The sequence below is a fragment of the Procambarus clarkii genome, chromosome 6 (assembly GCF_040958095.1).
Source record: "Procambarus clarkii isolate CNS0578487 chromosome 6, FALCON_Pclarkii_2.0, whole genome shotgun sequence".
Lineage (NCBI taxonomy): Eukaryota > Metazoa > Arthropoda > Malacostraca > Decapoda > Cambaridae > Procambarus > Procambarus clarkii.
In genome coordinates, this window is record NC_091155.1 from 9,922,031 (window position 1) to 9,936,105 (window position 14,075).

At 56.5% G+C, this 14,075-nt stretch overlaps 1 protein-coding gene across 4 annotated transcripts in view; it reads left to right on the top strand.

Annotated features, from left to right (window-relative positions):
• Window positions 1-14,075, top strand: part of LanB2 (laminin subunit gamma-1) — a 529,033-nt gene that overhangs the window by 302,342 nt on the left and 212,616 nt on the right. For 2 of the 4 annotated variants that reach the window (XM_069305589.1, XM_069305596.1), the window contains exon 2: window positions 8,333-8,583. The exons of the other annotated variants lie outside the window; for them this stretch is intronic. In XM_069305589.1, the coding sequence (XP_069161690.1) occupies window positions 8,412-8,583 (172 nt within the window). In that variant the 5' untranslated portion in view covers window positions 8,333-8,411. The remainder of the gene's footprint in view (window positions 1-8,332; window positions 8,584-14,075) is intronic. 4 annotated transcript variants of the gene reach the window in all.

Sequence of the window (14,075 nt, forward strand, 5' to 3'; positions counted from 1 at the left end):
TTCCTAGTAGCACACGCCCTATGTGACGTGTGTTCCTAGTAGCACACGCCCTATGTGACGTGTGTTCCTAGTAGCACACGCCCTATGTGACGTGTGTTCCTAGTAGCACACGCCCTATGTGACGTATGTTCCTAGTAGCACACGCCCTATGTGACGTATGTTCCTAGTAGCACACGCCCTATGTGACGTATGTTCCTAGTAGCACACGCCCTATGTGACGTATGTTCCTAGTAGCACACGCCCTATGTGACGTATGTTCCTAGTAGCACACGCCCTATGTGACGTGTGTTCCTAGTAGCACACGCCCTATGTGACGTGTGTTCCTAGTAGCACACGCCCTATGTGACGTATGTTTCTAGTAGCACACGCCCTATGTGACGTGTGTTCCTAGTAGCACACGCCCTATGTGACGTGTGTTCCTAGTAGCACACGCCTTATGTGACGTGTGTTCCTAGTAGCACACGCCCTATGTGACGTGTGTTCCTAGTAGCACACGCCCTATGTGACGTGTGTTCCTAGTAGCACACGCCCTATGTGACGTGTGTTCCTAGTAGCACACGCCCTATGTGACGTGTGTTCCTAGTAGCACACGCCCTATGTGACGTGTGTTCCTAGTAGCACACGCCCTATGTGACGTGTGTTCCTAGTAGCACACGCCCTATGTGACGTGTGTTCCTAGTAGCACACGCCCTATGTGACGTATGTTCCTAGTAGCACACGCCCTATGTGACGTGTGTTCCTAGTAGCACACGCCCTATGTGACGTATGTTCCTAGTAGCACACGCCCTATGTGACGTGTGTTCCTAGTAGCACACGCCCTATGTGACGTATGTTCCTAGTAGCACACGCCCTATGTGACGTATGTTCCTAGTAGCACACGCCCTATGTGACGTGTGTTCCTAGTAGCACACGCCCTATGTGACGTGTGTTCCTAGTAGCACACGCCCTATGTGACGTATGTTCCTAGTAGCACACGCCCTATGTGACGTATGTTCCTAGTAGCACACGCCCTATGTGACGTATGTTCCTAGTAGCACACGCCCTATGTGACGTATGTTCCTAGTAGCACACGCCCTATGTGACGTATGTTCCTAGTAGCACACGCCCTATGTGACGTATGTTCCTAGTAGCACACGCCCTATGTGACGTATGTTCCTAGTAGCACACGCCCTATGTGACGTATGTTCCTAGTAGCACACGCCCTATGTGACGTATGTTCCTAGTAGCACACGCCCTATGTGACGTATGTTCCTAGTAGCACACGCCCTATGTGACGTATGTTCCTAGTAGCACACGCCCTATGTGACGTATGTTCCTAGTAGCACACGCCCTATGTGACGTATGTTCCTAGTAGCACACGCCCTATGTGACGTATGTTCCTAGTAGCACACGCCCTATGTGACGTATGTTCCTAGTAGCACACGCCCTATGTGACGTATGTTCCTAGTAGCACACGCCCTATGTGACGTATGTTCCTAGTAGCACACGCCCTATGTGACGTATGTTCCTAGTAGCACACGCCCTATGTGACGTATGTTCCTAGTAGCACACGCCCTATGTGACGTATGTTCCTAGTAGCACACGCCCTATGTGACGTATGTTCCTAGTAGCACACGCCCTATGTGACGTATGTTCCTAGTAGCACACGCCCTATGTGACGTATGTTCCTAGTAGCACACGCCCTATGTGACGTATGTTCCTAGTAGCACACGCCCTATGTGACGTATGTTCCTAGTAGCACACGCCCTATGTGACGTATGTTCCTAGTAGCACACGCCCTATGTGACGTATGTTCCTAGTAGCACACGCCCTATGTGACGTATGTTCCTAGTAGCACACGCCCTATGTGACGTATGTTCCTAGTAGCACACGCCCTATGTGACGTATGTTCCTAGTAGCACACGCCCTATGTGACGTATGTTCCTAGTAGCACACGCCCTATGTGACGTGTGTTCCTTCTGGTCTCCTGGTGTGTTGTGGGAGTGTGGGCAGGGTAGTGTGTTGTGGGAGAGTGTTGTGGGAGAGTGTTGTGGGAGAGTGTTGTGGGAGAGTGTTGTGGGAGAGTGTGTTGTGGGAGAGTGTTGTGGGAGAGTGTTGTGGGAGAGTGTGGGCAGGGGTAGTGTGTTGTGGGAGAGTGTGGGCAGGGTAGTGTGTTGTGGGAGTGTGGGCAAGGGTAGTGTGTTGTGGGAGTGTGGGCAGGGGTAGTTGTTGTGGGAGTGTGGGCAGGGGTAGTGTGTTGTGGGAGAGTGTGGGCAGGGTAGTGTGTTGTGGGAGTGTGGGCAGGGGTAGTGTGTTGTGGGAGAGTGTTGTGGGAGAGTGTGGGCAGGGGTAGTGTGTTGTGGGAGAGTGTGGGCAGGGGTAGTGTGTTGTGGGAGAGTGTGGGCAGGGTAGTGTGTTGTGGGAGTGTGGGCAAGGGTAGTGTGTTGTGGGAGTGTGGGCAGGGGTAGTTGTTGTGGGAGAGTGTGGGCAGGGGTAGTGTGTTGTGGGAGAGTGTGGGCAGGGGTAGTGTGTTGTGGGAGAGTGTGTTGTGGGAGAGTGTGGGCAGGGGTAGTGTGTTGTGGGAAAGTGTGGGCAGGGTAGTGTGTTGTGGGAGAGTGTGTTGTGGGAGAGTGTGGGCAGGGTAGTGTGTTGTGGGAGAGTGTGTTGTGGGAGAGTGTGGGCAGGGGTAGTGTGTTGTGGGAAAGTGTGGGCAGGGTAGTGTGTTGTGGGAGAGTGTGTTGTGGGAGAGTGTGGGCAGGGGTAGTGTGTTGTGGGAGAGTGTGGGCAGGGTAGTGTGTTGTGGGAGAGTGTGTTGTGGGAGAGTGTGGGCAGGGGTAGTGTGTTGTGGGAAAGTGTGGGCAGGGTAGTGTGTTGTGGGAGAGTGTGGGCAGGGTAGTGTGTTGTGGGAGTGTGGGCAGGGTAGTGTGTTGTGGGAGAGTGTGGGCAGGGGTAGTTGTTGTGGGAGAGTGTGGGCAGGGTAGTGTGTTGTGGGAGAGTGTGGGCAGGGTAGTGTGTTGTGGGAGAGTGTGTTGTGGGAGAGTGTGGGCAGGGGTAGTGTGTTGTGGGAGTGTGGGCAGGGTAGTGTGTTGTGGGAGTGTGGGCAGGGTAGTGTGTTGTGGGAGTGTGGGCAGGGTAGTGTGTTGTGGGAGTGTGGGCAGGGTAGTGTGTTGTGGGAGTGTGGGCAGGGTAGTGTGTTGTGGGAGAGTGTGGGCAGGGTAGTGTGTTGTGGGAGAGTGTGTTGTGGGAGAGTGTGGGCAGGGGTAGTGTGTTGTGGGAGTGTGGGCAGGGTAGTGTGTTGTGGGAGTGTGGGCAGGGTAGTGTGTTGTGGGAGTGTGGGCAGGGTAGTGTGTTGTGGGAGTGTGGGCAGGGTAGTGTGTTGTGGGAGAGTGTGTTGTGGGAGAGTGTGGGCAGGGGTAGTGTGTTGTGGGAGTGTGGGCAGGGTAGTGTGTTGTGGGAGTGTGGGCAGGGTAGTGTGTTGTGGGAGTGTGGGCAGGGTAGTGTGTTGTGGGAGAGTGTGTTGTGGGAGAGTGTGGGCAGGGGTAGTGTGTTGTGGGAGTGTGGGCAGGGTAGTGTGTTGTGGGAGTGTGGGCAGGGTAGTGTGTTGTGGGAGAGTGTGGGCAGGGTAGTGTGTTGTGGGAGAGTGTGTTGTGGGAGAGTGTGGGCAGGGGTAGTGTGTTGTGGGAGTGTGGGCAGGGTAGTGTGTTGTGGGAGTGTGGGCAGGGTAGTGTGTTGTGGGAGTGTGGGCAGGGTAGTGTGTTGTGGGAGTGTGGGCAGGGGTAGTGTGTTGTGGGAGAGTGTGGGCAGGGTAGTGTGTTGTGGGAGTGTGGGCAGGGTAGTGTGTTGTGGGAGTGTGGGCAGGGTAGTGTGTTGTGGGAGAGTGTGGGCAGGGGTAGTTATTGTGGGAGAGTGTGGGCAGGGTAGTGTGTTGTGGGAGAGTGTGGGCAGGGGTAGTGTGTTGTGGGAGAGTGTGTTGTGGGAGAGTGTGGGCAGGGTAGTGTGTTGTGGGAGAGTGTGGGCAGGGGTAGTGTGTTGTGGGAGAGTGTGGGCAAGGGTAGTGTGTTGTGGGAGAGTGTGGGCAGGGGTAGTGTGTTGTGGGAGAGTGTGTTGTGGGAGAGTGTGGGCAGGGTAGTGTGTTGTGGGAGAGTGTGGGCAGGGGTAGTGTGTTGTGGGAGAGTGTGGGCAGGGGTAGTGTGTTGTGGGAGAGTGTGGGCAGGGGTAGTGTGTTGTGGGAGAGTGTGGGCAGGGGTAGTGTGTTGTGGGAGAGTGTGTTGTGGGAGAGTGTGGGCAGGGGTAGTGTGTTGTGGGAGAGTGTGGGCAGGGGTAGTGTGTTGTGGGAGAGTGTGGGCAGGGTAGTGTGTTGTGGGAGAGTGTGGGCAGGGGTAGTGTGTTGTGGGAGAGTGTGTTGTGGGAGAGTGTGGGCAGGGGTAGTGTGTTGTGGGAGAGTGTGGGCAGGGTAGTGTGTTGTGGGAGAGTGTGTTGTGGGAGAGTGTGTTGTGGGAGAGTGTGGGCAGGGTAGTGTGTTGTGGGAGAGTGTGGGCAGGGGTAGTGTGTTGTGGGAGAGTGTGGGCAGGGGTAGTGTGTTGTGGGAGAGTGTGGGCAGGGGTAGTGTGTTGTGGGAGAGTGTGGGCAGGAGTAGTGTGTTGTGGGAGAGTGTGGGCAGGGGTAGTGTGTTGTGGGAGAGTGTGGGCAGGGGTAGTGTGTTGTGGGAGAGTGTGGGCAGGGGTAGTGTGTTGTGGGAGAGTGTGGGCAGGAGTAGTGTGTTGTGGGAGAGTGTGGGCAGGGGTAGTGTGTTGTGGGAGAGTGTGGGCAGGGGTAGTGTGTTGTGGGAGAGTGTGGGCAGGGGTAGTGTGTTGTGGGAGAGTGTGGGCAGGGGTAGTGTGTTGTGGGAGAGTGTGGGCAGGGGTAGTGTGTTGTGGGAGAGTGTGGGCAGGGGTAGTGTGTTGTGGGAGAGTGTGGGCAGGAGTAGTGTGTTGTGGGAGAGTGTGGGCAGGGGTAGTGTGTTGTGGGAGAGTGTGGGCAGGGGTAGTGTGTTGTGGGAGAGTGTGGGCAGGGGTAGTGTGTTGTGGGAGAGTGTGGGCAGGGGTAGTGTGTTGTGGGAGAGTGTGGGCAGGGTAGTGTGTTGTGGGAGAGTGTGGGCAGGGTAGTGTGTTGTGGGAGAGTGTGGGCAGGGTAGTGTGTTGTGGGAGAGTGTGGGCAGGGGTAGTGTGTTGTGGGAGAGTGTGGGCAGGGGTAGTGTGTTGTGGGAGAGTGTGGGCAGGGTAGTGTGTTGTGGGAGAGTGTGGGCAGGGTAGTGTGTTGTGGGAGAGTGTGGGCAGGGTAGTGTGTTGTGGGAGAGTGTGGGCAGGGGTAGTGTGTTGTGGGAGAGTGTGGGCAGGGGTAGTGTGTTGTGGGAGAGTGTGGGCAGGGTAGTGTGTGGGCAGGGTAGTGTGTTGTGGGAGAGTGTGGGCAGGGGTAGTGTGTTGTGGGAGAGTGTGGGCAGTGGTAGTGTGTTGTGGGAGAGTGTGGGCAGGGGTAGTGTGTTGTGGGAGAGTGTGGGCAGGGGTAGTGTGTTGTGGGAGAGTGTGGGCAGGGGTAGTGTGTTGTGGGAGAGTGTGGGCAGGGGTAGTGTGTTGTGGGAGAGTGTGGGCAGGGGTAGTGTGTTGTGGGAGAGTGTGGGCAGGGGTAGTGTGTTGTGGGAGAGTGTGGGCAGGGGTAGTGTGTTGTGGGAGAGTGTGGGCAGGGGTAGTGTGTTGTGGGAGTGTGTGGGCAGTGGTAGTGTGTTGTGGGAGAGTGTGGGCAGGGGTAGTGTGTTGTGGGAGAGTGTGGGCAGGGGTAGTGTGTTGTGGGAGAGTGTGGGCAGGGATAGTGTGTTGTGGGAGAGTGTGGGCAGGGGTAGTGTGTTGTGGGAGAGTGTGGGCAGGGGTAGTGTGTTGTGGGAGAGTGTGGGCAGGGGTAGTGTGTTGTGGGAGTGTGTGGGCAGGGGTAGTGTGTTGTGGGAGAGTGTGGGCAAGGGTAGTGTGTTGTGGGAGAGTGTGGGCAGGGGTAGTGTGTTGTGGGAGAGTGTGGGCAGGGGTAGTGTGTTGTGGGAGAGTGTGGGCAGGGGTAGTGTGTTGTGGGAGTGTGGGCAAGGGTAGTGTGTTGTGGGAGAGTGTGGGCAAGGGTAGTGTGTTGTGGGAGAGTGTGGGCAGGGGTAGTGTGTTGTGGGAGAGTGTGGGCAGGGGTAGTGTGTTGTGGGAGAGTGTGGGCAGGGGTAGTGTGTTGTGGGAGTGTGTGGGCAGGGGTAGTGTGTTGTGGGAGAGTGTGGGCAGGGGTAGTGTGTTGTGGGAGAGTGTGGGCAGGGGTAGTGTGTTGTGGGAGAGTGTGGGCAGGGGTAGTGTGTTGTGGGAGTGTGTGGGCAGGGGTAGTGTGTTGTGGGAGAGTGTGGGCAAGGGTAGTGTGTTGTGGGAGAGTGTGGGCAGGGGTAGTGTGTTGTGGGAGAGTGTGGGCAGGGGTAGTGTGTTGTGGGAGAGTGTGGGCAGGGGTAGTGTGTTGTGGGAGTGTGGGCAAGGGTAGTGTGTTGTGGGAGAGTGTGGGCAAGGGTAGTGTGTTGTGGGAGAGTGTGGGCAGGGGTAGTGTGTTGTGGGAGAGTGTGGGCAGGGGTAGTGTGTTGTGGGAGAGTGTGGGCAGGGGTAGTGTGTTGTGGGAGAGTGTGGGCAGGGTAGTGTGTGGGCAGGGTAGTGTGTTGTGGGAGAGTGTGGGCAGGGGTAGTGTGTTGTGGGAGAGTGTGGGCAGGGGTAGTGTGTTGTGGGAGAGTGTGGGCAGGGGTAGTGTGTTGTGGGAGAGTGTGGGCAGGGGTAGTGTGTTGTGGGAGAGTGTGGGCAGGGGTAGTGTGTTGTGGGAGAGTGTGGGCAAGGGTAGTGTGTTGTGGGAGAGTGTGGGCAAGGGTAGTGTGTTGTGGGAGAGTGTGGGCAGGGGTAGTGTGTTGTGGGAGAGTGTGGGCAGGGGTAGTGTGTTGTGGGAGAGTGTGGGCAGGGGTAGTGTGTTGTGGGAGAGTGTGGGCAAGGGTAGTGTGTTGTGGGAGAGTGTGGGCAGGGGTAGTGTGTTGTGGGAGAGTGTGGGCAGGGGTAGTGTGTTGTGGGAGAGTGTGGGCAGGGGTAGTGTGTTGTGGGAGAGTGTGGGCAGGGGTAGTGTGTTGTGGGAGAGTGTGGGCAGGGGTAGTGTGTTGTGGGAGAGTGTGGGCAGGGGTAGTGTGTTGTGGGAGAGTGTGGGCAGGGGTAGTGTGTTGTGGGAGAGTGTGGGCAGGGGTAGTGTGTTGTGGGAGAGTGTGGGCAGGGGTAGTGTGTTGTGGGAGAGTGTGGGCAAGGGTAGTGTGTTGTGGGAGAGTGTGGGCAAGGGTAGTGTGTTGTGGGAGTGTGGGCAGGGGTAGTGTGTTGTGGGAGAGTGTGGGCAGGGGTAGTGTGTTGTGGGAGAGTGTGGGCAGGGGTAGTGTGTTGTGGGAGAGTGTGGGCAGGGGTAGTGTGTTGTGGGAGAGTGTGGGCAGGGGTAGTGTGTTGTGGGAGAGTGTGGGCAAGGGTAGTGTGTTGTGGGAGAGTGTGGGCAAGGGTAGTGTGTTGTGGGAGAGTGTGGGCAAGGGTAGTGTGTTGTGGGAGAGTGTGGGCAGGGGTAGTGTGTTGTGGGAGAGTGTGGGCAGGGGTAGTGTGTTGTGGGAGAGTGTGGGCAGGGGTAGTGTGTTGTGGGAGAGTGTGGGCAGGGGTAGTGTGTTGTGGGAGAGTATGGGCAGGGGTAGTGTGTTGTGGGAGAGTGTGGGCAAGGGTAGTGTGTTGTGGGAGAGTGTGGGCAGGGGTAGTGTGTTGTGGGAGAGTGTGGGCAGGGGTAGTGTGTTGTGGGAGAGTGTGGGCAGGGTATTTGCTTTGGGAGTTGTGTGCAGGCATGGGAGAGGCTGGTCCCAAGCCTGCACACAGAATTAACATCACATAAGACCAGAAGACATGGCAGGATGTGCAGAATACCCCCGTTGAAAAGCAGAGGTGCAACAGGCACTGAGAAAGAACTCTTTCAATATCAGACTGTTCAACACGCTTCGGGGCATAACAGGCCGACCCCTCACAGTGTTCAAAACAGAACTCGATAAACACCTCCAAAAGCTACCTGATCAACCAGGCTGTAATATGTATATACATTAGGCTACGAGCAGCCGTGGCCAACAGCCTGGTCGACCAGTCCAGCAACCAGGAAGCCTGGTCGGGGGACCAGACTTTATCAAAATCCTCAGATTAGGCAAAATTGTAATTAATTTTGTTAATAAAGATGTTAATAATAATAATAACTAAGACCTGAAAGTGATGCCGTGTGATAGAAGCCTCTCTAAATTAATCCTCAAACTGCCCCGTTTCAGAACTGTTACAATTTGATAGAAACAAAAGTAAACTTGCCCCGGAATTCTTTCTTGGTAATTAAGAAAGCGTTATATAGTGATGCGTGTGTGGTGGTGTTGTGTGGTGGTGGTTGTGGTGGGGTGGGCTGGGCTCCCCACCACCACCCCACAGCGGACACAGCCCAGGGGCCGCCAGCCGCCCCCCCGCCAGCCGCCCCCCCGCCAGCAGCCCGACAACTGGGATGGACAGTCGACCTGGTTCCAGTCTTCTTGTAAGTTATTATTTCTTAATGATAATTTGGTTTGGTATTTTCAATTGAATCTTACAATAACACTATCATTATATATGTGTTCGTTTCGATATTTTGTATATATATATATATATATATATATATATATATATATATATATATATATAATTATTCTTTGGGGCACACGTGAGGAACACAAATGCGAGTTTTCAGTTGCATGTATGCCTGGGGACCATTCAGGCTTGTTCGCATTTGTGTTCCTCACGTGTGCCCCAAAGAATGAGGTGATTTGATAAAATACTATGCCCAAGATTACCATCAGAGTGCCGGCGGGCTGATGGGCAAATTGCCTCGGCTACCATTAGCTTTTGTCCGGTCGTGATGGTCGAGTGGATAAGGTGCCCTGTACACCAGTTGCATAGTGCTCCTGGCAGTATGGGTTCGAGTCACTTCTGGGGTTTGAGTTTTCAGTTGCATGTATGTCTGGGGACCATTCAGGCTTGTTCGCATATATATATATATATATATATATATATATATATATATATATATATATATTAGTATTAGTATATTTTGGTAGCAGTCTTTCTTGTAAACATATCTTGTTGAATATGACCAAAAAGGTAAGATTAATAATTCTAACACGAATCTCGAGACATAGGGACTGCCAGAAGGAAGTCCCCTGCATGGGGAGCCTGCACAGCTGTGAGGCGTGCACGATCACTGGGGGTTGTTGCTGCCTCCAGCAAAGCTGTGGCTTCTTTGTCTACAATGGGGCTGTCCCAACTGGATTGTTTCTTGGCTTTCGGCATGGCTGGTCTGAGTGCTGGCTCTGTCATGGCACCCCATTTCGTGTCGCATTCCGTGTAGTGGGGGTCCTGTATCCCCGCTACATCACTCAGGGTGGCAGGTAGAATTTCCTTAACCAGGTCATCTGATGCTGAGGAGGAAGACAGGAAGGCTGGGACAGCAATTTGGGTGGCGGTGAGGACACCCAAGCCGCTGAGTCTGGCTGTGGTGTGAAAGAGTGGCTGGTTTCCACAGCCAGTCATTGAGACAGGTTGACAACTTTTTCTAGCATGATCTTCAGCAATAAGTCATACTCTTCAAGCTTTGGGCTGTCGTAAGATGGGGCGCACCTCAGAATGTCGGTAAGTTAGGGAGCCGGTCGGCCGACCGGACAGCACGCTTGACTTGTGATCCTGTGGTCCCGGGTTCGATCCCGGGCGCCGGCGAGACACAATGGGGAGAGTTTCTTTCACCCTATGCCCCTGTTACCTAGCAGTAAAATAGGTACCTGGGTGTTAGTCAGCTGTCACGGGCTGCTTCCTGGGGGTGGAAGCCTGGTCGAGGACCGGGCCGCGAGGACACTAAAAAAAAAGCCCCGAAATCATCTCAAGATAACCTCAAGAAGAAGATAGCCTCGGAAGGGATAGGCATTTATCGAGGAGATAAAAAGCATCGATGTCACCTATCCTGTCTTCCATCCTCTTGAGGTCTGTGATTTTCTTATCAAGGATCTCCTCGCTGGCGTTAGACCCGAGGGGGGCTCCAAGGAGAGTGCTGTTCTCAGCCCTAATGACATGAGCTCCGGGGAAGGCAGACTTTATGCTAGCTATGATGTCTGGGTTGGAGGAGACTACTTCACACTTGGAAGGGTTCAGGAAGAGACCCAGGCTTACTTCTTACTCCTTTATTTTTCTGATGTCTTACAAGAAGTGGTCTACGGTGCCAGCTATAGTGCCATCATCCAAAAACCAGATGTTGAACTCGCTGGACAAGCTTTCGGTGATTTCTTTTAAGACTAAGCAGAAGAGAAGGGGAGCAAGAGGATCACCTTGCTGAACACCTTCACATGATCTGATTTCATGTTCACCAAAGAGCAGTTTTGACTCGCCACTGTAGCATTATAGTATGAACGGGTAGAGGGGCCGGAAATGGCGATGTACGGCACAAAGTACTGCATCTCTTCTTACCATGTTGAAGGCATTCTTAAAGTCCAGTTTGAGCAGGGCCTTTTCATCAGAAATGTTTGTGATGTATGCTCGTGCTGCATGGGCAGCCGCTTCACAGTCTTGGGGGATTCCAAATCCTAGCTGGATTGGTTTCAGCAATTCAGCCGCTTGCTGGCTGACAACCCTCGTGGCAGCCTTGGCAACCAGGCGTCGAAGAGTGTTGCCAACAGTTATTGGCCTAATTCCCTCGTCTTTCTTTTTGAGAGCACAAAAGCCCATCCAGGTGCCAGGTACAGTCCAGATGACCTTAGCAAGAGAATTACACTGAATTACTCCTCTCACAACTTTATTTTTTCCTTACATACCTTACCTATTATGAAGTAGTCAAACTTACATAGTTCTTTTATAAGAGCGTCATATCACTGGTTAAGGGAAGAAAGAGAAGAGACATGATTACTACATACAAAATGCTCGGGGGATAAGGATAGATAAGACAATGTGCAGATAAGGACAGAATATGGAGGATAGATAGTGCACTAACCTGAGGGACACAAGTGGAAACTAATTAACCAAACTACTCTTGAGAGATTATAAATAAAGAGGATAGTGTCAGAACAAGTACAATACACTAATAGATGAGGCGAGGGAGGCAAACTCCACACGTAACGTCTCATGTTGATATGACGGAGGGCAGCAGAACCTGGAGCCAGATTCACGAAGCAGTTACGCAAGCACTTACGAACCTGGGGCCAGATTCACGAAGCAGTTACGCAAGCACTTACGAACGTGTACATCTTTCCTCAATCTTTGACGGCTTTGGTTACATTTATTAAACAGTTTGCAAGCATGAAAACTTCCCATTCGACTGTTGTTATTGTTATAAACAGCCTCCTGGTGCTTCGGAGCTCATTAACTGTTTAATAATTGTAAACAAAGCCGCCAAAGATTGAGAAAAGATGTACAGGTTCGTAAGTGTTTGCGTAAGTGCTTTCGTGAATCTGACCCCTGTATATCTTTCCTCAATCTTTGGCGGCTTTGTTTACAATTATTAAACAGTTAATGAGCTCCGAAGCACCAGGAGGCTGTTTATAACAATAACAACAGTTGATTGGAAAATTTTCATGTTTAATAAATGTAACCAAAGCCGTCAAAGATTGAGGAAAGATGTACACGTTCGTAAGTGCTTGCGTAACTGCTTCGTGAATCTGGCCCCAGGTTCGTAAGTGCTTGCGTAACTGCTTCGTGAATTTTGCCCCTGGTACTGGTACACTAGATGACTAATAGTTCAGACGCCCAAGAACAGTGGCTCATTCCCCGCAGATAGGCGAGTACCGCGGTTCCCAAGCCACCCCAGCCACACCCTGCCACCCCCTGCCACACCCTGCCACACCCTGCCACCCCCTGCCACACCCTGCCACCCCCTGCCACCCCCAGCCACCCCCTGCCACCCCCTGCCACCCCCAGCCACCCCCTGCCACACCCTGCCACACCCAGCCACCCCCTGCCACCCCAGCCACCCCCTGCCACCCCAGCCACACCCTGCCACCCCAGCCACACCCTGCCACCCCCTGCCACACCCTGCCACCCCCTGCCACACCCTGCCACCCCAGCTACCCCCTGCCACACCCTGCCACCCCAGCCACACCCTGTCACACCCTGCCATCCCAGCCACACCCTGCCACCCCCAGCCACACCCTGCCACCCCCAGCCACCCCAGCCACACCCTGCCACCCCCTGCCACCCCCTGCCACCCCCAGCCACCCCCTGCCACCCCCAGCCACCCCCTGCCACCCCCTGCCACACCCTGCCACACCCAGCCACCCCCAGCCACCCCCTGCCACCCCAGCCACCCCCTGCCACCCCAGCCACACCCTGGCCACCCCAGCCACACCCTGCCACCCCCTGCCACACCCTGCCACCCCCTGCCACACCCTGCCACCCCCTGCCACCCCCTGCCACACCCAGCCACCCCCTGCCACCCCAGCCACACCCTGCCACCCCCTGCCACACCCTGCCACCCCAGCCACCCCCTGCCACACCCTGCCACCCCAGCCACACCCTGCCACCCCAGCTACCCCCTGCCACACCCTGCCACCCCAGCCACACCCTGCCACACCCTGCCATCCCAGCCACACCCTGCCACCCCCAGCCACCCCCTGCCACCCCAGCCACACCCTGCCACCCCCTGCCACCCCAGCCACCCCCTGCCACACCCTGCCACCCCAGCCACACCCTGCCACCCCAGCCACACCCTGCCACACCCTGCAACACCCTGCAACACCCTGTAACCCCAGCCACACCCTGCCACCCCAGCCACCCCAGCCACCCCAGCCACACCCTGCCACCCCCAGCCACACCCTGGCCACCCCAGCCACACCCTGCCACCCCCAGCCACACCCTGCCACCCCCAGCCACACCCTGCCACCCCCAGCCACACCCTGCCACCCCCAGCCACACCCTGCCACCCCCAGCCACACCCTGCCACCCCCAGCCACACCCTGCCACCCCAGCCACACCCTGGCCACCCCAGCCACCCCCAGCCACACCCTGCCACCCCAGCCACACCCTGCCACCCCCAGCCACACCCTGCCACCCCCAGCCACACCCTGCCACCCCCAGCCACACCCTGCCACCCCAAGCCACCCCCTGCCACCCCAGCCACACCCTGCCACCCCCTGCCACCCCAGCCACCCCCTGCCACACCCTGCCACCCCAGCCACACCCTGGCCACCCCAGCCACACCCATGCCACACCCTGCCACCCCCAGCCACACCCTGCCACCCCCAGCCACACCCTGCCACCCCCAGCCACACCCTGCCACACCCTGCCACCCCCTGCCACACCCTGCCACCCCCTGCCACACCCAGCCACCCCCTGCCACCCCAGCCACACCCTGCCACCCCCTGCCACCCCAGCCACCCCCTGCCACCCCCTGCCACACCCTGCCACCCCAGCCACACCCTGCCACCCCAGCTACCCCCTGCCACACCCTGCCACCCCAGCCACACCCTGCCATCCCAGCCACACCCTGCCACCCCCAGCCACCCCCTGCCACCCCAGCCACACCCTGCCACCCCAGCCACCCCCTGCCCCACCCTGCCACCCCAGCCACACCCTGGCCACCCCAGCCACACCCTGCCACACCCTGCAACACCCTGCAACACCCTGTAACCCCAGCCACACCCTGCCACCCCAGCCACCCCAGCCACACCCTGCCACCCCCAGCCACACCCTGCCACCCCCTGCCACCCCAGCCACCCCCTGCCACCCCCAGCCACACCCTGCCACCCCCAGCCACACCCTGCCACCCCCAGCCACACCCTGCCACCCCCAGCCACACCCTGCCACCCCCAGCCACACCCTGCCACCCCAGCCACACCCTGGCCACCCCAGCCACACCCTGCCACCCCCAGCCACACCCTGGCCACCCCAGCCACACCCTGCCACCCCCAGCCACACCCTGCCAACCCCAGCCACACCCTGCCACCCCCAGCCACACCCTGCCACCCCAAGCCACCCCCTGCCACCCCAGCCACACCCTGGCCACCCCAGCCACCC